Below are 21,261 nucleotides of genomic sequence, written 5' to 3' on the forward strand. Positions count from 1 at the left end.
ATTACAAGGATCCACATGTGACCTCCTCCCTGGGAGAGGGACGGCAGGCAGAGAAGGGGGGAAAGGGAGACTCCGGATAGGGCAAGATATGACAAAATAACAATCTATAAATTATCAAGGGCTCATGAGGGAGGGGGGAGTGGCGAGGGAGGGGGAAAAAAAGAGGACCTGATGCAAAGGGCTTAAGTGGAGAGCAAATGCTTTGAAAATAATTAGGAAAAGAATGTACAGATATGCTTTATACAATTGATGTATGTATATGTATGGATTGTGATAAGAGTTGTATGAGCCCCTAATAAAATGTAAAAAAAAAAAAGTTGGAATCAACATTATGTCAGGCAGGTTGGCGTTACTTTTTCCCTAAGTGACAAGGAACAGGTGCCCTGCCTCCATTCCAACCACTGTTCTTCACAAGATACCTCTCTTGGTATATAAAAAGCATTTCATCAGGGAATTGAAGCTTTATAATCACTAATGAGAAACTTGTATTTGATTCATGGTGATTCAGTAACCTATGGTAGAACTTAATAAATGAATTATTAATAAGTATTTTGATGAATTGAATTTATGGAAATGAAGGCATATTGTTTAGCAGTTGTCTTGGATACAACTTCCTATCATCAAATGAAAAACAACTGAATCCAGAAAAGCTTATCATTAATGTTAGTTAAAAGATCCTGCCACCAAGTTGACTTTGACTCATAGAGACTCTAGGTAGGGTTTCTTAGACAGTAAATATTAATTAGAATAGGCAGCCTCATCTTTCTTCTGAGGAGCAGTTGGGGAGTTTGAACTGCTGAAATTGGAGTTAGCAGCCCAACACCTAATCCACAGTGCCACCAGTGCCCGTTATTAAAGGACCATTAACAGGAATCAAATTCATTGGGCAGGGAAGCACTTTGCTGTAGTATTTCTATAGGGAATACATCCTTGGGAATAGGAGATTTGATTGTGGGTTCTGCTTCTTCTGAAGGGAATGGTCTTCAGTAGGTTGGTTTATCTCTCCAAGTTTCATCTATACAATAGGGATGAATAGACTACTGTATGGATGAAGAGACTATTGTGATGATCAGCTGAAATAACCCCCTCATGTAATGGCTGGTAGCATAGTGGTTACGTGTTGAGCTGCAATCAGCAAGGTTGGCAGTTTGAAACCACCAGTCACTCTGCAGGTGAAAGAACGTCTTTGAAGCTCACCTTGTCCTCTAGGGTTTCTATGAGTCAGTACTGACTCAAGGGCACTGGGTGTGGTTTGGTTTTTGGAAATGGCTGGCATGATGAAAGCTCTTAGCAAGGGCTGTATTTCTTCCCGTCTCTGTCCTGTGTGTTCTTCATCTCCCATCTGTTACTGCTACAGTCAACCAGATGTGAGTGTGTTAGAACTCAGGGACTTCTGACTTGTTGTGTTGCTTTTGTTAGATGAGAAAGTGTGGATCTATACTTTCATTCAGTTATGTTTTTTGTAACTCTTTACATCTAGAAGCAGTTATTTTATTATTTATTTATTTTTATATCACCCAATTTCTGGAAACATGGAAAGCAGGGATGATCTGTACTCAGCTTGAGGTCTACATTTCCTCAGACCTCAGAGAGTGTTTGCTCAGTTGAAAGGGGTTATCAGAAGGACTCCCATGTACCTGGCTCGCATAATTCTAATCAATGAAGCAGATTACTATTTTAGCCAGATAAATTTGGTTCACAGTTTAGCCAGACTCGATTACCTATTGTGTATTAACTATTGCAGCAAATAGTGTGGACAAGAAGACAAAATAAGACATAGTTAATATCTTTAAGACTTCTACAGCTTCATGGAAAAGACGGATACACGAATAACCAAAAGCATTTTAGTATGACATTGCTGAAATCCACATAGCCAAGACGTAGTATGGCAGTAATTAAAATCTAGGTCCTTTCGACTTCAAAGCCAGGACAAACTAGCTGTGTTCAGGTCATGGTCTCTTCATCAACCTCAGTCCTGTTCGGCCTATAAGCTGAAAGGTATAGCGTTGTTTGAAAACATCATTAAATCAAATCATTTTGTTTCATTCACAAACTAGGTCCTCCAGAAACTTGGGAAAGCTGATGAGACCAAAGATGAACAGTTTGAAGAATATGTCCAGAACTTCAAACGACAAGAAGTGAGTACATTTATCTACTTTCTGGAATGGGAGGGGGGGGGGTCACTGTGCATATGTGTGTTTTATTGAGATAGAATCCACATATCATATAATTTAATAGTTCACTCAGAGTACGAGGAGTTGTACAAGCCTCACCACAATCAACTCTGGAACATTTTTCTTTCTTGTACTCATTGTAGTTGACTCCCCATTTCTTCCCAACCTCCCCTTCCATGACCCTAGGAAATTATTTATCCAGTTATGATCTCTGTAGATTTATGTATTCTGGATTTCCTATTGAGGAAAAATATAACAAAAGAGACAAAAGCCAAAACAGCATGCAAGAACACTGAAAAATAAAATAGAGAACAATTTCATTGAAAAGAAAGCAAAAAATATCTTTTAAACTGGAAAAAATTATATAAAATATATTAAAGTTTAAGAAGATAAGGTGGGGTTAATATTAACTTTAGAGTCACACTTGCTAAATCTATACTTTGTGTGGAAGGGAGGGAAGAAGCAGAGGCACAGTAGGAATGGAATGTGCATTTAGAATCTAAGGACATGGAATAATACTTAGGTGCTCTTCAAAGCTGGTTCCTGATTTGAAAGCAGAGCAAGGATTTGGCATTTTACCTTTGCCTAAGTATTAGAGAAGCAGCAATTAAGTACTTCTGGAAAAATGATCTTGCTTGTTGAATTTTTCAATATCCTGCATTCTCATCAGTGAGGATCTTCTCCCAGAGAGTGAAAATTGATTCTTCCTTCCAAAACCCAAACTTGCTCCCATTGAGTTGATGTGGACTCAGAATGACCCGACAGGACAGAGTAGAACTGCCCCTGTGGGTTTCTGAGACCGTAACTCTTTATGGGAGTAGAAAGCCTCACCTTTCTCCCACACAGCAGCGGGTGCTTTAAACTACTGACTTTGTGGTTAGCTTAGTGTGTTAAAAAAAAAAAAGCTTACTCTTTGTACTATAAAGCATCAATATATATACAGTAAAAACCAACACATATTGTGATACTAAAATCTCATGGGTAACTGGTAACTTCATAATCTGATGTCAATATGAGGGGATTATGAGTGAAGGGGTGGAGTCTGGCCGGTCAATCATGATAGAATCAATGACGCCTCTGTGGGGGCATGGCCTTCCTCTGAGGATTCTAGAAAAACTCGGAATTTCTTCCTGGGAGGCGGAAGACACACCCTCTCTGCTCACTCCCTGTGAGCCATCCCTGGGAAGAAGCTACATGGATCTACCCTGAGGCAGCCAGAACCCTGGGCCCGGAGAAGCCATGTGAAGACCCCTGCCAGTGCTGAGATGCGTACAACACCACTGGACCCAAAGACTTTCTACTCATTGGCCTGTGATCGTCCTGCATTAGGCATCATTGCCTGTGTTTTGTGAGTCAGAAGAGGACTTTATAAATTGGTATCGCACATGTGGGCTAATATCGGACTTATGGACTTGACCTGGACTGGGCTGGGATGTTTTCTTAATGTACAGCTGCTCTTGTATGTAAAGTTCTTTCTTAGACACATCTGAGTTTCTATGGATTTGTTTCTCTAGTCTACCCAGACTAACACAGTAGCCATCACCAGTATCCATTTCCAATATTTTTCATCACCCTTAACAGAATCTCAGTGATGGTTTCACATTGTGATGAATGTTGTCATTGTCACTGACCTGTATGTGTACAAGATGTTGACATGGAAAAGTGGCTATATTTAATTATGCATGCCCACATGAACACATACCATAATTAAAGAACAATAATCACAAAAGATCTTGTAGAAAGGTGATTAGGAAAAGACTATCTAAAAGGCAATATGAAAAAAGAAAAGGTTGTAAAATTGAGAAAATGGTACGAGAGCCACATTTGACCTCTGTTTTCTGAACAAAAGAGAAGAATTCAACTGTACACGGGCCCAAGGCCAATTCCCACAGACAGAGGCCAGACATATATCCACATTCCATCCTTTTACCTGATGTTGACACCAGGCATTCCTCTCCTATCACTCTATATCTGTGCTGGGTATAATAATCCATTGCTGTGGGTACATAGAACTCACAGATAATACTCACAATTAATGGAAGTATATTGGGGAAGTTCAACATACCACAAGAGTCGGGATCAGAAAACATGAAGGACACAGTCCTGTATCCATAGCAACACCTCTCCTTAGCCAGCAGTCAAGTCTCTCTCTGGTTCTCAGCATCTCATCCACTTGATCCCTTAGTCTTGGTCTCCATTGGCCAGAGAGGCCTCCTGTCTCCTTTCCTTTCCCCATTGCAGCATGGTATCAGCAGCTGGCTCTGGTGCTCTGGTACCTTTGGTCTCTGGTGTCTTATTGCCTCTGCCACCTCAGACAGGGATCTCATATACACTTCCACGGGAGGTTCTTCTCTCTTAATAGACCTGGCATTGTCTCTGTTTTTGCATTTGAGATGGCTCCCTTACACTTAGAGGAATAGAGAAATTAGCCAATCTGTGAGTCAGAATTCTCTACCGCTAGATGAAAGCAATGCGGGCTTGAAGTACTTGCTGGTGAAGATTATGGACGGAGCCTTCAATATGGATTACAACTTAATGCAAAGAAAATTAAAATCTTCACAGCTGGAACAATGGGAAACATGAAAATTGGAGAAAAGATCAAAGTTGTCAACTATTTCTTGGATTCACAGCCAATACTCATGGAAGCAACAGCCAAGAAATCAAATATCATGTTCCATTGGGCACATCTACTTCCCAAGTAAGACCTCTTTTAAAGTGTTGAACTACAAAGATGTCACTTTGAGGACAAATGCACGCCTGGCCAAAGCCAGGGTATTTCCAGTTCCCTCATATGCACAGAGGAATTAGTGCCTTTGAAATATGGTGCTGGCAAAGAATACTGGCAGTGCCATGGACTGCTAGGAGGTCCATCAGGCTGTCTTGGAAGAAGCACAGCTTGAATGCTCATTAGAAGCTAGATGGCGAGACTCCGTCTCATGTACTTTGGACATGCTGAGTTCAGTAATGCATTTGTGAGTAGGAGACACTTTACATTTTTCCAGGTACAGTGAACTATTATTGCTTTAAAAATTTTTGGTGTTGCAGAACTAGCTAAGATTCAGTTGGGGTGGGGGCGGGACAGAGGGTTCTAAACTATCAGAGAAAATTTTGACTGATGAAGTCACTATGTCAATTAAGTGGTCGGTGACTCCAGGAACAGCAGCATGGGATGACTTTGTACTCTAGTCCACCATCAGTTACTGTCACTTTGTACATATATATACATATATGTATTATGGAGCAAATAATATACTACTACTATTTAAGCAAAACAACATACTTTTCTCAAGAATATTAGCAGATTTCATAATCTAGATAAGACATCAATATTGGGGAAATTTGAACAAGCATGTTTATCTGATAAGAGTAAAGCAAATCAACTAGAAATGTAGATTATGTTATTGCTTAGGTACATTCACAAATCCCTTTGGTTCACTTTGAGAGCATTGTTTGCATCAGACACATCTTGTATTTGATCATCCAGTCATTTGTGGGTGAGGGTCAGAGGGGGAAAGATTCAAGAGGCCCTCTGAGGTTTTAGATATCAAACCTAGTGATCATGGAAAGAAGGGGGGACCCGAAGACCTAGGACCACTGGGTTTAGATGTGGGGACAGCGTGAGGGTATGGGTTTATTTACATGCGGTCACTGGAGATACTCGTTCTCACAGATGGATTTGTAACTCAAGGACAATTGCATATGTATGTATATGTGCATACAACTTAATAAGGAAGAGTAAGTTGAGCGTCATTACAATGAAGCGAGGAGGAAGGGCACCTTGACCGTCTGAATAAGTTTGTGTATTTATTAGAGAGAGAAAAAGAAGAAAAGGAAGGTAGAGACAGACAGATGGACTTGTTAATTTTGTGTAGGAATAAGAGTTGAGAAATATTGTGGAAGCTTGAATAGACTAGTGATCTGCAAGGAGAAAACACGTGTTTCATATACCCTTAGTTTGCAATGGTGACCAGTTCACATGTTACATATGTTGAAAATGGCGTGGTGTTTACGGAGAAATGTTAACCTAGGAAAAAGTGTCTATCAGTATTATAGTTACCTCTATGACCTATTATTCTTACTATTAATGTTTCTGTGACATTATTCTAGAAGCAGGAAACATGATCTGTTCTAGGAAACCTAGTAACCATATTTTTCCATGAATTGATTTTTTTTCAAATCCCCAAAAGATATAAAATGAATCACAGTTGGATTTTGTGCATTACATTATAGTGATACATTATATTATAGTGATATGTAGATTACATTATAGTGATATGTAGAAAAGTAGATTACTTTGGAATGCTCTAGAGTTTCTAGAAGTTATTTAATCATTTTGGGCCTTGATGATCTTGTTTTTAAATTCCCTTTAATAAAATCATAAAGGTCTTTATAGTTCCCAATGCTTATTTATGCTCACAGAAACAATGACAGAAAAGTCTGTGTTTGAACCCCACGTGGAGCTCAGGTTTATTTTATTTCAACAGAAAATTTTTGTTTTGACCCCAAACCACTTTCCCTACAAAGTGGCTTGTGTTTGGGTGGGTTCCTGGATAACAGCTATCTATATAACTCTGCTGGTCCATTGGACCCCCAATTGCTGTGATTGCTAGATCCCAGATTTCATTAGCTGCCTAATTAGACCAAGTAGGACAGGGAAAGGAATAGTAGAGCAAAAGGGAATCGAGTGAACTCCCTAACAAAGCACGTGGAATTTTCCAAGATGATTAGGGGTAAGGAGAGAAAGGATTATAGAAATCCCACAGGAAGAACTAAACCCGATTTCAACCTTAACCTCCCTGAAGGATTATTTTTTCCATTTCTACTTTTCCTCCTACCAGAATTGCTAACAAGTAACAAAATTGACTTTCAGTTCGCACAGTGCCTGTGAGAAAAGGTCCTCAAGTTCAAGGTCCTTGACTCTGCTCTCCTTCTTGCTAATAAGCGTGCCCACCAAGGTACCACACCCATAGCAAAAATGTTAATTATCACAACACAACAACTCTGGGTGGACCAACATAGCTAACTATTTAATTATGTCTTAGGGGAGATCTAAGCACTGCCAGTCATGGGCTAAGAACAGTACTGCAAACAAAGGAGCCGTGAACCTGACCCGCGGTAGCTTTTCCTTCCTGCTTTTACTGCCGTGGCAGTGCTTCTGCTGCTTCTCACCCTGCTCATTGCCAGCACTGGACTCACTTTGGAGTAATACCAACTACTCCAAAAATCACTCTGAATTCGGATTCATAGCACGCCTGGGCAGGGTTTCTGAGACTACACATCGTTTTAGGAGCAGATGCCTCCTTTTAATCCCTTGGAGTGCCCCTGCTGATGAGTTTGACTCACGACGGTGAGGTTAGCGCCCTTGTGCTTAACCCACCGCAGCACCAGGGATACTTAATGTAAGCCAAGAAGAAGCTAAATACCTGGGCCTTGACATCTTTTCAGTAGCAAGCATTGAGAGACAACGCTCTAATTATTTGTGTAATCAGTGAGCGCAGATGGAAATGCTGCATCCTCTTCTACACTAAACTGATTTCTGCTTAGCACAGGAATCCTGTTTGGCTGCTTTCATTTTTTTAACTGAAAATAATTTAGTATTTTCACATAAGCTATCAACAAAAAATGTGTTAAACTTGAAGCTAAACTAGTGGCAGAAATGATCATTTTGAACACTTCTTACAGTATGTTTCTTTTTATTTCTGGGAGGGAAATATAATGTTTTGTAAACTTTAAATACCCTTTTAAACAACATAAGATGCTTAAATGATTAAAAATAAAAGGTACAGAAACTGGACTTGTATAAAAGACTGAAAATATGAAGTATACTGTCACAGTATGTTAAAAACCAAGTAACATTTTTTTTCTTTGCTGATGGTAAGATGTATTGCTTTCTGACAGTTTTTGCAAAATGTCTAGCGTCTACCTTAGAAGCATTTTTTTTCAAAGCACAGGAAACCATGATGCTGTTTATCCACACTTCAGTGCATATTAATGAAATATCTCAGACTGTCTTCTGAGATAGCCACTGCCTTAATTAAGCTAAGCGTAAGCCCACTGGGCCTGTTTTGAATAAAGTCAAATTCTAAGTTGGTGCCCTGCCCCAGTTTGAAGAACTGGAGGTAGCCTACAGAGCCCTCTATGAGGGAGACCAACCTTTTGGAGTCTTAGTTTGGTGTCCATCAAAACAGTGGTTTCCAAACTTAGTTACATCCGATTCACGCAAGGCCTTGGTAAAACACAGATTGCTGTACTCTACACTAGAGAACCCGATTCAATAGATGTAGGTGAGGTTCAAGAACTTGCAATTCCACCCAGTAAGTCCCAAGTGATTCAACTGGTGCTGATTGGACAACACTTTGGAAACTGTACACTAATATCAACTCATATAGTTGTTTTTTTCCCCAGCACCCTTTCTGATTAATCTTTGAAACTTCTATTTCCATGTCAATGTCCCCATTTATCATCTTTATGACAAGTATAGATTAAAATTTAGTGGCATGCTCCAAATTACCTGACCTCACTATCTCCATAGATCAAATCACGTAAGAGAATATTCTCTTCTTAGGCTGATTTTGGACACCGACCGAGGGGCCTTCATTCCCAAAGTTGTCTCACCTGGAATCTGTTCAAATAAAAATACCTTTGGATGAGTAAAGTATATATTATTTACAACTTTAATGCAAATGAGTTTAATTAGTTTTTTCCAGATAGTGCGATTTAATAGAGTAAGAGTATGTAGAAGGTACTAGAGCACTGGCCATAGGATCCTAAGGGAAAAATAAAGAATATTTAAAAATGAATTTGATAAAATAAGTACATATAATGTCTCTAAACTGTAAATACCCCCTTTCCAAGAAGCTCAAGCAATGGTTGAAGAGATATCTGTAGCACTGTATGCTTGCACTGTGCAAACACCTAGTTTCTGTCTTAGATCTTTTTGTTGCTGCCGTTGCTTTTTGCTAACAGAAAGGAAGAATATGCCCGGAATATTTTAATCTAAAAGAACTCATGAAAAATGTCAAGCCTTGAGTTGTAATATTGAAAGATTCTATGGGCAAAATACTGAATGATGCAGGAAGCACCGGAAGAAGATGGCAACAACATCCAGATTCACTGCCCCACAAAGAACCTATCAACAGTCAACCATTTCAAGAGGCAGCATTTGATCAAGAACGAATGTTTTCCAAGGAAGAATTCCAAGCTGCACTGAAATCATGAGCCCCAAACAAGGCTCCATTAGCTGATGGAATTCCAACTGAAATATTTCAACAAGTTGATGAAGCCCTTGAAACACACACCCATCTAAGCCGGGAAATTTGGAAGACTTACTGCTTGGTCAACTGAATGGATGGGCTCCGTTTTTGTACCCATTATAAGGCGACTCAGCAGAATGTGAAAATTATAGAAAAATATCACTGCTATCTCATGCAAGTAACATTTTGTTGAAGATTGTTCGACAAGAGTGGCAGCAGTACATCGACAGAGAGCTGTCAAGGTTCAAGCTGAATTCAGAGGTCATGGAATAAGGGACATCCTTGCTAACATAAGATAGAACTTTGCTGAAAGCAAAGAATACCAGAAAGATATTTACTTGGGCCTCATTGATTGTGCCAAGTCATTTGACTATGTGGATCATAAAAATTTTTTTTTAAAAACCCAAACTTGAAAAGAATGGAAATTCCAGGACACTTCACTATGCTCCTGTGAAACCTGTACATGAATTAAAAGGCAGTTGTGTGAACAAAAACAGGGACCACTGCATGGTTTTCAAATCAGGAAAGGTGTATGTCAGGTTGTATCTTTTCACTATGCGTATCCATTCGGTGCACTAAATAAATAACCAGAGAATCTATTATATGAAGAAGAATATGGCATCAGGCTTGGAAGTAATGTGCAGATAACAACACCTTGCTTCCTGAAAGTGAGGAAGACCTGCAGCCCTTGCTGATGAAAATCAAAAACTGTAGCCTTCAGGGTAGATTATACTTCAGTGTAAAGGCCAAAATCCTTATGACTGGACCAATAGGTAACATCGTGATAAAAGAAGAAAAGATTGAAGTTGTGAAGGATTTTGTCTTGCTTGGATCCACAATGAATGCTCATGGAAGCAGCAGTCAAGAGATGGACGCATTACATTGGGTAAGTCTGCTGCACAAGACCCTTTTAAGTGTTGAATAGCAAGGTTCTTTGAGGACTAAACTGTGCCTGACCAAAGCCATCATATTCTCAAGTGCCTCATATGCATGTTAAATTTTGACATTGAATAAGAAAGATAGAAGAATTGAAGCATGTGAACTATGGTGTTTTCAAAGAATTTTGAAAGAAGCATGAATTGCCAAAAGAACAAAGACCTGTCTTGGAAGAAGTACAACCACAATGTTTCTCTGAGGTAAGGCCAAGGAGACTTTGTCTTCTCACATACTTTGGACATATTGTCAAGAGAGACCAGCCCCTGGAGAAGGACATCAAGTTTGGTAAAGTGGAGGGGCGCTGGAAAGAGGAAAGCTCTGGAGATGGATCAACACAATGGCTACAACAGTGAGCTCAAACTTATGAACAATTGTGAGGATGTTACGAGACTGGGCTGTGTTTTCTGCTGTTCATAGGGTCACTATGAGTGGGGAATGACTAGCTGGCACGTAACAACAACAACATATGTTTACATGAAAGACTACTGGTTATAGTACTTGGCTGCTATCCAATTGGTTGGCAGTTGGAACATACCATCTACTTGGCAGGAGAAAGATTTGGTAGTCTGCTTATGTAAAGATTCCCAGCCTCTTAACAGTAGGGGACAGTCAGAGTAAACTCAATGACAATATTTTTTTCTCAGTTTTTAATGCTTGCATTTGAGATAAAGATAGGTGTGAAATCAGTAAATTAAAGTTTTTCAGCAAATTAGAAAATATGTGCACCAGAAATTGAAAAAAGAATGAAGAGTAGAAATCAATGAGATTGAAAATAAGTGAAACAAAAAGCTGATTCTCTGGGGAAAAAAAGTCAATGAAACTGACAAAACTTTAGCAAAACTGATAAAAATATAGAGAAAAGAAAAAACCACCAATAAGACTATTTTAGAAATATTTTTGTGACAAATTTCAGCACACATGATGAAGGTGCTCAGCAGTTAGTAATACAGCAAGTTTTCAGAAACATAGACAAGGCTACTTCAAAATTTGTATGGCAATGCACAGAGCCTACAGAGCCTATAATAGCTACAACAATGACAAAGAAGGATGACTGTCTCTTTGCCACGCTGAAGTTGCTGTAGTAAGAAAGACAGTGTAGTGTTGGGGAGAGGAGTAGACAAACAGGTCAGTGGACTAGCACAGGATGACCAGAAATCAAAACTGAGACCCTTTGCTGTCCATTCTCCCTCATCCTGATTGTATGACAGTGTAGAACTGCCCTATCATAGGGGTTCCCAGGCTGTAAATCTTTACAGAAGCAGATTGCCAAACCTTTCTCCCATAGAGCGACTGGTGAGTTTGAACCACTGACCTTTTGGTTAACAGCCAGCACTTCCTCACTGCATCACCCAGAAGCAATGCCTAAAAATGGAACCTATTGTCATTGAGTTGACGCCAACCCATAGTGTCCATATAGAGCAGAATAGAACTGTCCACCTCGAGTTTCCACGGACCTCTGATGTGTTGTCAGTTAAGTGTTGGGCTGCTAGCTACCAGATAAATTGTTCAAACCCATTAGCTGCTCCACTGGAGAAAGAAGAGGCTGTCGGTTTCCATGAAGATTTACAGCCTTGGAAACCCTGTAAGATTGCTCTGAATCAGAATCAATTTGATGGCAGTTGGTATAGATTTTGGTTTAAAATCTTTATAAGAACAGATTGCCCGTCTTTCTCCTCTGGAGAGGATGGTGATTCCAAACCGACTGCCTTCTGGGTAGTAGCCATGCACTTTGATGACCGTGCAAGATGACTCCTTTCACCCAGATACATAAAACCCCAGTCTATTGCGGTTGAAGAACTCCAACTCACAGTGGCTGGACAGGACGAAGGAGAACTGCCCACAGGGGTTCCAAGGATGAGAATCCTTACTGAAACAGAGTGCCACATTTTGCATTTTTCTCCTTTGAAGTGGCTGGTGAGTTTCAGCTGACAAGCTTCTGTTTACGAACTCAGTGCATAACCACTGTGCCCAGAAATAGATCCCCACAAGTTCAACTGATTTTTGATGAAGGAGAAAACACAGTTGAACAGAGGAAAAGTAACTTTTTCCATAACTGGTGTTATAATGCTCTCCATAGGCAGAAAAGTAAACATCGGCCTAAATCTCATTGTAGAAACCTTAATTCCAACTCAACCACAGGTTTGGATGTAAAATATATCACTGTCAAACTTTTAGGGGAAAAAATTGAGTAGATTTGGGGGGGGGGATCTAGGTTCAACAGAGTTCTTAGTCTTGGCATTAAAAACATGTTGTATACAAAGACAATTTGATAAAATGGACCTCATCAAAATTAAAACTTTTTGCTCCATGAAAGACATGTGTAAGGTGATTAAAAGACAAGCTACAGACTAGGAGAAAATATTTGCAGCCACATCTTCATAAAATGATGAAGTGCTCAAATTACCTATTCACTGATATTGAGTTGATTCCGACTCTCAGTGACCCTGTAAGACAGTGTGGAACGAACCGCTCCCAGTGTTTGTACATCTCTATGGGAACAGATTGCTTCATCTTTCTCCAGTGGAACAGCGGGTGGATTCTAATTGCCGACCTTAGAGTGAACAGCACCATGCGGAACCCACTACACCACCAGAGTTCCTTAACATACAAAACACCTCTCAAAATCAACTGCAGGAAAAATAACAATTCAATTAGAAAATTTGTAAAAGACATAAATAGATATTGCTTTGAAAAATATTACAGATCCCACCACAGGAGATGTTCAGTATCATTAGCCACTAGAGAAAAGGCACTCTGTAACCACAGTAAGATATTATCACATACATTTCAGAATGGTTAAAAGATCAAAATAGTGGCAACATCAAAAATTAGCAAGGATACCAAAGAACTGAATCACTCCTTTATTGTATACAATTGTATAGCTACTCAGGAAAGTAGTTTGACAGTTTCTTTTTAAAAAGTTACATTTCCAAATCACGTATTTAACAGCCTTTAAATTATTGGATATTTACCCTATAACAAAGTAAGTTAATAGTCTCACAAGACCCTGCATACCAGTGTTTACAGCAGCATCAACAGGGTATTGGTTAAACAAGTTATGATCCATACATACTCTGGAATGCTACTAAGCAGTCAAAAGGGACTAACGATTGATACAACCTGGATAAATCTCCAAAAGTTATGATGCATGAAATACCGAAGAAAAACGTTTCCATCATTGACATACTGAGTGATTCCATTACATTTGTGTCTTGCCAGACGTGTAGAGTGCAGTACATTTTAGCCGGTACCACAGGTTAGAGGTGGGGAGGTGCCCTTGGGTATGTAAATGAGAAGTGCTCAGCGAGGAGCTGAAAGACTGGCGGTCTACACCCACCCGGAGGCTCCTGTGGAGTAAGGATGGGCACTTTGTTTCCAAAAGATCCCAGTCATTGAGACCTTCCAGAGCAGCTTTCCTCTGCACACGAGTTGGTCAGTTGGGACAGAAACTAACAATGAGGATGGGAAAGGGGGCGGGGTCACGAAAAGGCAGCATACAGGGTCCTTGTCCCAAAGGCACTGCTTTCCTTTCTTATCTTCTCTTATCTCATGAAAGCAACACAAGCCCCAGTCCCCAAACAGGCTCTGCGTTGTAGCCTAGCTTCCACTCATCCTTGGATTGTTGGCCCAATGGATGGTTGTTTCCAGCGGAAAGCTGTGTGTGGTTCCACTGGTTTCCTTGCGCTGTGACATCAAGGAAGGTGTCACTCTGCTGCCAGCCTATCCTGCAGTGGCTCTACCTGCTTCCTCTCCTGCCGGTGCCACTATCTTCACCAACACAAGTGGTACCACTCTAGAGAACACAGCACACAAACGCACGCACACATCCATGTAAAACTGGGGAGATCTCGGTAATGTTGGTGGGTTATATCTATGTGATCATACCGTCTGTAGGTTTCAAGATAGTGTACTCTTGGGTGAAACTAAACACAGAGTAGTCCAGGCATCTATCTCTATTATTTCTTACAAATTAATGTCAATTTATCATTGCCTAAATGTAAAGTCTAATTAAAAAGTTTCCTTTACCTTGTTTCAGCTAGAAAGAGTTTACTGTTAGAGGCCTCGATTAGAACAAATGGGGCACTGAGGCAGAGTCACCAGCTCACATCCTTACTGAGATGGAGCAGGAGCTTAGATCCTTTTAGTGTGCATGGGCATCTAGAAGCCAACTCTGGATGCTAGGTGGACCTATGATTCCATGATTCTAGACTTTCTCAGGGAGCACCATCTATGGGTTACACTCTAGTAACTAATACCAGCCAACCAGCTGCCACTGAGTCAGTTCTGACCCTTACTGCAGTAACCGGACTGTACTGCAGAATAGAACGTATCCCCGGGGATTCTGAGGTGGTAAGTCTTTAAAAGAACAGAAAAGCTCATCTTTTACTGGACTGGTGACTGGTGGGTCTGACCTCCTGATCTTGGGGTTAGCAGCCCAATGCACAGCTCACTGCACCACCAGAGTGACTTAGAGTAACTGAAAAGCATCAACTGTGGCAATCATTTCTTTTGTAAGAATTAATACCAAACTGGTTCCAAGTAATTGGAGATTTAAGAAGTTCCAAATGTCCAACTCTTCCAAGATGCTAGTCTGCTCTATTCTACCCCCGACCCCACCCCTCTTCTCCCTTGAGCGTATTTTCTCACGTTTCTGGGTTCTTCGAATTGCTGCAGGGTCCCAAAGAAACTTACAGAAGTTTGCGGGAACGTCTCACATGGTGGTGAGTGCTGTCCAGTCCCAACTCTGAAGGTCAGACATGGGCAAGGCAGAAGCTGGGTGCACAGGCTGTGCTGTGCTCCTGGCTCTTGCTGGTAATGTGATCAGAGCCCTGCTCCTCAGAGGGCTCCTTTTAGTCTAGCCAGCAGGTGGCACAATAGGGAATACAGTTGGCCATCCTTCACAGCTGAATCCTACACCAGATCCGCACAGGGAAAGGTCATTTGGTGAGAGTTACATTGCATATCAGTGGTGCAATGTAATTAACATGTAACCCTTCACCCAAATGTAATAATCTATTCTCCACTCCTGGACTCTAGCTTATTTATGCACAAATGACCTGGGGCCTTTGGCATTTTCCCAGGCCACTCCAGAAGTAGCATTTCTTCTTCCTGCTGTAACATATCATGACTTAAATCCATTCAGAGTAACAGTAACCAAGATGACCATTAAACAGAGTGTAGCCTGATTCACACCTTCTGCTAAAGGTCAGCTATTAATCTCATCCTATTCCAAATTAAACTCACTGACACTGAGTCCATTTTTAGTCATAGCTTCATCCTATAGGACAAAATGGAATTGCCCCTGTGAGTTTCTGATGCTGTAATTTTTCTTACAAGAGTAGAAAACTTTATCTCCCTCCCAAGGAGCACTGGTCATTTTCCAACTGCCTACCTTGCAGCGTGTGACCCCACTGCAACCAGGGATCCTTGTTAGTGAATGCTCCCTAAAGTAGGACTGAAGTTACAGGTGTGTGAAATTCAAAATTATAACATACCACTTAATTAAGGAATCATGGCTAGAAGGGCCATATTAATGGAATAGAACTCATTTTTAATGCCCTAAAAGAAAGGTAGCAGCTATTAACATCTGTTATCTTATTAGGCAATCTGCTTTTAAGATTTTAATAGTCTGAAATTTATCCATTTAAATATTAGATTGATTTGCATTTCTTGATAAAATATGTAAATGTTATTGTTGAATTCTGGAAGCATATGCTCTTTGCTTGAGGTTTCTATCACCTATACATCATTTCAGCAACTCCAGAGGATTCACCAGCTATATTAGCCATTTCTTATGAGAGGCATAATAAACCAAAGCAAACTCATTGCTGTCAAATTGAATTCCAACTCATATATAACCCCAAGCCAAACCCCAGCCATCAAGTGAATTCCTACTCCTATCGATGCTATAAGACAGACCTGCTCCTGCCGGTTTCTGAGTCTTTAAGTTTTTACAGAAAATTATACCCTCATCTTCCTCCAATAAAATGACTAAGAAGGTTGCTTGAGCATCAGCCTTGCAGTTAGCAGTCCGATTCTTAGCCCCTGGTAACATTCACAGGGTTGTAGAATTAGTCTTACTTCCCTTTATCCCATTGCAGCCATTGAAGGGATGTCACAGTGGGATTTTCATGACAGGAAGGAGGGCTTACTCGTGCCAGTAAAGCACAAGTGTAAATTACAGGCTTATTATTTATAGAAACATCTCTTCGTTTTATTGATTTTTAATACTATTAGACTAAAATATACATTATTCCAGACCCAGTATTAGGGAAGGAAAATCATGTGCAGGACAGATAAATAAAGCATTTGATTTGATGGAGACATAACAGCTCTTGATGGTTGGAGTGGTCCAAATATTTGGAACATGTATCTTGATGTTCATGACATTCACTCTAAAGTATACCATGAAGTGTGAGTTTACGTGGCTGATTGGCTTCTGTGTCACTGTGTAGACAGAAGAAGATGAGATGTAGTGAACAGCTGGAGACATTGATTGACTTGTATCAGCAGCAGGGAACTTCATTAAAGTAACAGGTATAACCTCCCTAAGGATAAATGCATATCAAAAGCATTGCTTGACTGATTCCACAAGTAATTGAATGCCTGCTCAGTACAAGAACTGAAAAACAATGTCGAGCAGTTCCGAGTTAATTCCTGCTTTGTGAAGCTTAGAGTGCACAGGGGTCTTCTTTATTTGAAGCAATTTAAATAGTAGGAAAAATGATACCGAATTTATTGATGATGATACTGTACTTCTACCATTTCAACATGTTTTGATAACCTCCTTTTATCACTTTGTAATTGGTATATGAGAATATTTTTACCCCAATTCATATTCTTAGGAAATATTATTATTACACCTTCCCATAATCCCACTTCCAGCTAAACTCCCAAACACCCACTCTCCCAGGCTTATTAGGTATTTATTGGCTGTTACTACAAAGGCCCCTCTTACCCTATATAAAAAAACCCAAACCATGGCCTTAAAATTAATTCCAGCTCATGTAGACACCATATGATACAGAATAAAACTGAACTCTGTGGGGTCTTCTTTGCTGTAATATTTTACATAGAGTTGTCTGGGTGGCAAAACTATTTGAACTCGACCCCCAATCTCAGAATTGGTGCTTCAGACCCACCCGTTGGGGCCTTGGAAGAAAGACCTGGCGACCTACTTTCATAGAGAATACAGTTTGGTACACAGTCCACTCAGTAATGGAACCACCAAGAGCAATGGGGTTGCTTTGGTTTGCTGCTGGGTGAGGTCTCACAATCAACCTTTGGATAACTGATCAAACATAAGCCATTTGTGCGACCCAGTAAGATGACTCCTATAGAACTGTCCTATCTGCCTAATGGGAAAAGAGAAAAAATACAAGCAATCACAGGTCTTCAAAGAGTTTGTGGAAAAGTTTAATTTTTCAAAAATGTTCTATTTTGTGAATTGAAGCTCTGGTGGTTTCTCGTTGGGCTGCAACCTGCATGGTCAGCGGTTGTGAACCACCAGAAGCTCCACTATAGTAAGAGTGGGCTTCCTATTCCCATAAAGGGTTATACAGTTTAAGAAGACCACAAGGGGTGTGATAGGTAGGATTATTGTGCCAACCTGGCTAATAAACACATGTGGGATTAATAAGGTTGCAGTCTAATTGAAGGGCAAAGAGATACATGGCTCAGTGAGCCTCGCCTTTCTGTCTCTTGCTCTCTGATTGGACCAGTGTGTGGCTGCCTTAGCTAATTCTCTGCCTCAACTTGTGAGCTACACTACCTGTGGGGCACCCAACCCATGGACCGTGTCACTATAGTTTGAGGTTCCTTCAAGACCTGCTTTGCCACACTGCTGGTGTACACATCATTTGAGCTGGGGACTGTCGGACCCTGTCATCTGGCTGACTGTTGGTGACTGCCCTGCTGTTTGCTGCCTGTGGCCGGACTGCCTGTACACTCAGCTGTGTGCTTCCTTGACTTGCACCCAGCAGCCCTTGTGAGTTGAAGGTCTAACAGTGTATTAACTATCTCATGGGATTGAGTTGAACTGAGTCATTTGTACTGCTCTGTGGACTGTCAGGGGAAGCCAGCCCCTAACACATCATCACGGGTCTGGTAGGCGCAATTGTACAGCTATAATAAATAAAGATTACAATAAAGTCATAGAGAGCATGAGAGATAAAAGAGAGATAATGAAATAATGGGGTTAGACACATTTCATGGTAGCATGCTCACCTCAGCCCCTCTTGGTGGTGCATATGGAGAGAGAGCAAGAGATATTTAATGCTAACCAAGGCTTTTATATTCTCTGGGGGCATGCAAGCCCCCTAATTATAGGTGAAGACATATATCACAGGAAGGGGTTGTGCTATAGGTAATACAGTAGTGGAAGGGGATGATCTAGGGGGATCCACGCAATAGGAAGAGGAGGGAGTGGGGGCACACATGTGGCAAGATGGGCGGATCCTAGATTCAGGATGGCAGCCTAACTTTGGATGTCACAGAGCTGGTTTGGCCTGTTCTCTGGATCTCCATAAGCATCATTAGCAGTAGGGTGTAAACCCCACCTACAGGAACCAAGCTAATGGTTGCAAGAAATAGTCCATTGTCCCCAGCAGCAGGGAGCAGGCCCACCCCTGTGGTGGGGCAGGACAGCAGTCTGGCAGTGATTTCCTCAAGGGAAATAATTTTTATCATTAGCTGCAAGCAGTGTCCTAAATCTAACATATTTGGGGGAGGCAACTTGGGATAAATCTTTCTGTTTCGCACAGTGGACTAATTAGCTGTTTATTTCTTTGTGTTGTATATCTCTCTATCTCCATATCTATCTATAAAATCATAAGTGTCCTGGTTTTGTTTCGCCAGAGAACCTTGTCTAATACAGGGGGTCCCTATGAGTCAGCATCCACCTGATGGCAGTGAGTTTGAATGTTTTGATATTGTGAATTGGGCAAAGGTTTATAGAACAAGTCAGTTTTCCATTCAACAGGTTATACACATTTTGTTTAATCCCCCACACTGATGCAAGGTAACATCATTTATCCCACTCCTTGTTTTTCCTGTTTCTAGTCCTTCTCCTTTCCGAATCCCTCTGACTTTTGAGATGAAAAAGATGACAGTTAACTTGTAATTTAATTTCTTCACAAATATTTTGAAGCCCCTGTGTAGTAACATTGGAGAATCTGTCCATTTTTTTAAGCCTCTTTCCTGTTATTGTTTCAATCAACTGAAGAATGTTTCCTCAGTTCTGGGCTATAAAAGGTAAAATCTTTCATGGAAAATCTGTTAATTTTTGACTCCAGCTCTAAATGTCAGCCATTGCCCCTTGAGGAAGCTCTTGTCTGAAGATTTCCTGCATCAACCCCATTCTTTTACCTGTATTTAATTATAGTTTCTCCTGACTACATTAATTGACCATAGGAACCAAGGAGGATTTAGTATCTCTGTTAGGCACATTGTCTAGTTTGGATGCTTCTCTCTGATTGATTGATCAACTGCCTAACTCTGTTAAAGGAATACTTGAGAGCATTAGACGTGTCTCTCAGCCACACATACAGAGACTCTCGGAATGGTTTCGTGCTGCAGTTGATTTCTTGATTGCACCAATATGACTGCTTCTCCTCTGTGCCTCTTTCTCAACAGTCACTCTGTAGGCTCATATCTAGCTTTGTCACTGGAGCAGCCATCTAAATGAAAGATGTGTTAGAATGAAAGTCTTATGGTGACTGACATTAACCAGGAGTCAGCAATAATTTGAACTGTATTTTTAGCAGTTTCATATTAGAATTTCATACTCGAGTGTCCATCATTGGGTCCAATATTGCTTCACAAATGATACAATGAAAAACCACCGTATTGTTGTGAGCTCCAATAAAGTTGGCTCCTGACTCCTGGCGCCCCCACGCCCAGTGGAATGAAATGCTCTCTGGCATTCTGTGCCAACCCCATGTGAAGTTTCAGAGCAAGCCATTGTGATACCCAGGGTTTGCCTTGGCTGATTCAGAAGGAACCCACCAGCTATTTCTTTCACGTCTATTTAAATCCATTTTCTCTTAATTTTTAAAAATTTTATTTTATTGGGGCTCTTACAGCTCTTATAATCCATAAATATATCTGTGTGTCATAGACATCTGCATATATGTTGTAATCATCTTTTTCATAACATTTTCTTTCTACTTGATCCCTTGGTATCTGCTCCTTATTCCCCCCCCCCCCCCATCCCAGCCCCACCTTCCTTGCCCCATGTCCCCTCGATAATTTATATATATATTTTTCATTTCTTATACTGACTGCTGTCTCATCTTCACTAACTTTTCTGCTCTCTGCCCTCCTGGGGGGGCATACATAAATTATTGTGATTAGTTCCTCTTTATCACACACCCCTTCCCGTATCCTAGTATCAGTATCGTTGCCCACTTATTGGTCCTAAGGGGTTTATCTGTTCTGGGTCCCCTGTATTGTGAGCTCTTATCTGTACCAGTGTACATGTTCTGGTCTAGCCGGATTTGTAAGATAGAATTGGGATGATGATAGTGGGGGGAGGGGGGAGCATTAAAGAACCAGAGTAAAGTTATATGTTTCATCAGTGCCCTTCCTGTGGCCCTTCCTGTGGCCCTTCTGACAGAGGATGTCCAATTGACTACTGATGGGCTTTGGGTCTCCACTCTAACCCCCACCCCCTCATTCCCATTGATATGATCTTTTGTTTGTTTGTTTTGATTTGGGTCTTTGATGCCTGATACCTGATCCCATTAACACCTCATGATCACAAAGATTCACCAATCTTTGCTTCTTCCATGTGGGTTTTGTTGTTTCTCAGCTAGAAGACTGCTTGTTTATCTTCAAGCATTTAAGGCCCCAGATGCTATCTCTCTTGATAGCCAAGCACCATCAGCTTTCTTCACCAC

At 40.7% G+C, this 21,261-nt stretch overlaps 1 protein-coding gene across 2 annotated transcripts in view; it reads left to right on the plus strand.

Annotated features, from left to right (window-relative positions):
* The window catches only part of AMPH (amphiphysin), a 245,605-nt gene that overhangs the window by 101,373 nt on the left and 122,971 nt on the right, over positions 1-21,261 (plus strand). For both annotated transcript variants that reach the window (XM_075557542.1, XM_075557543.1), the window contains exon 2: positions 2,058-2,138. In XM_075557542.1, coding sequence (XP_075413657.1) covers positions 2,058-2,138 — 81 coding nt within the window. The remainder of the gene's footprint in view (positions 1-2,057; positions 2,139-21,261) is intronic.

The sequence above is a fragment of the Tenrec ecaudatus genome, chromosome 9 (assembly GCF_050624435.1).
Source record: "Tenrec ecaudatus isolate mTenEca1 chromosome 9, mTenEca1.hap1, whole genome shotgun sequence".
Classification (NCBI taxonomy): domain Eukaryota; kingdom Metazoa; phylum Chordata; class Mammalia; order Afrosoricida; family Tenrecidae; genus Tenrec; species Tenrec ecaudatus.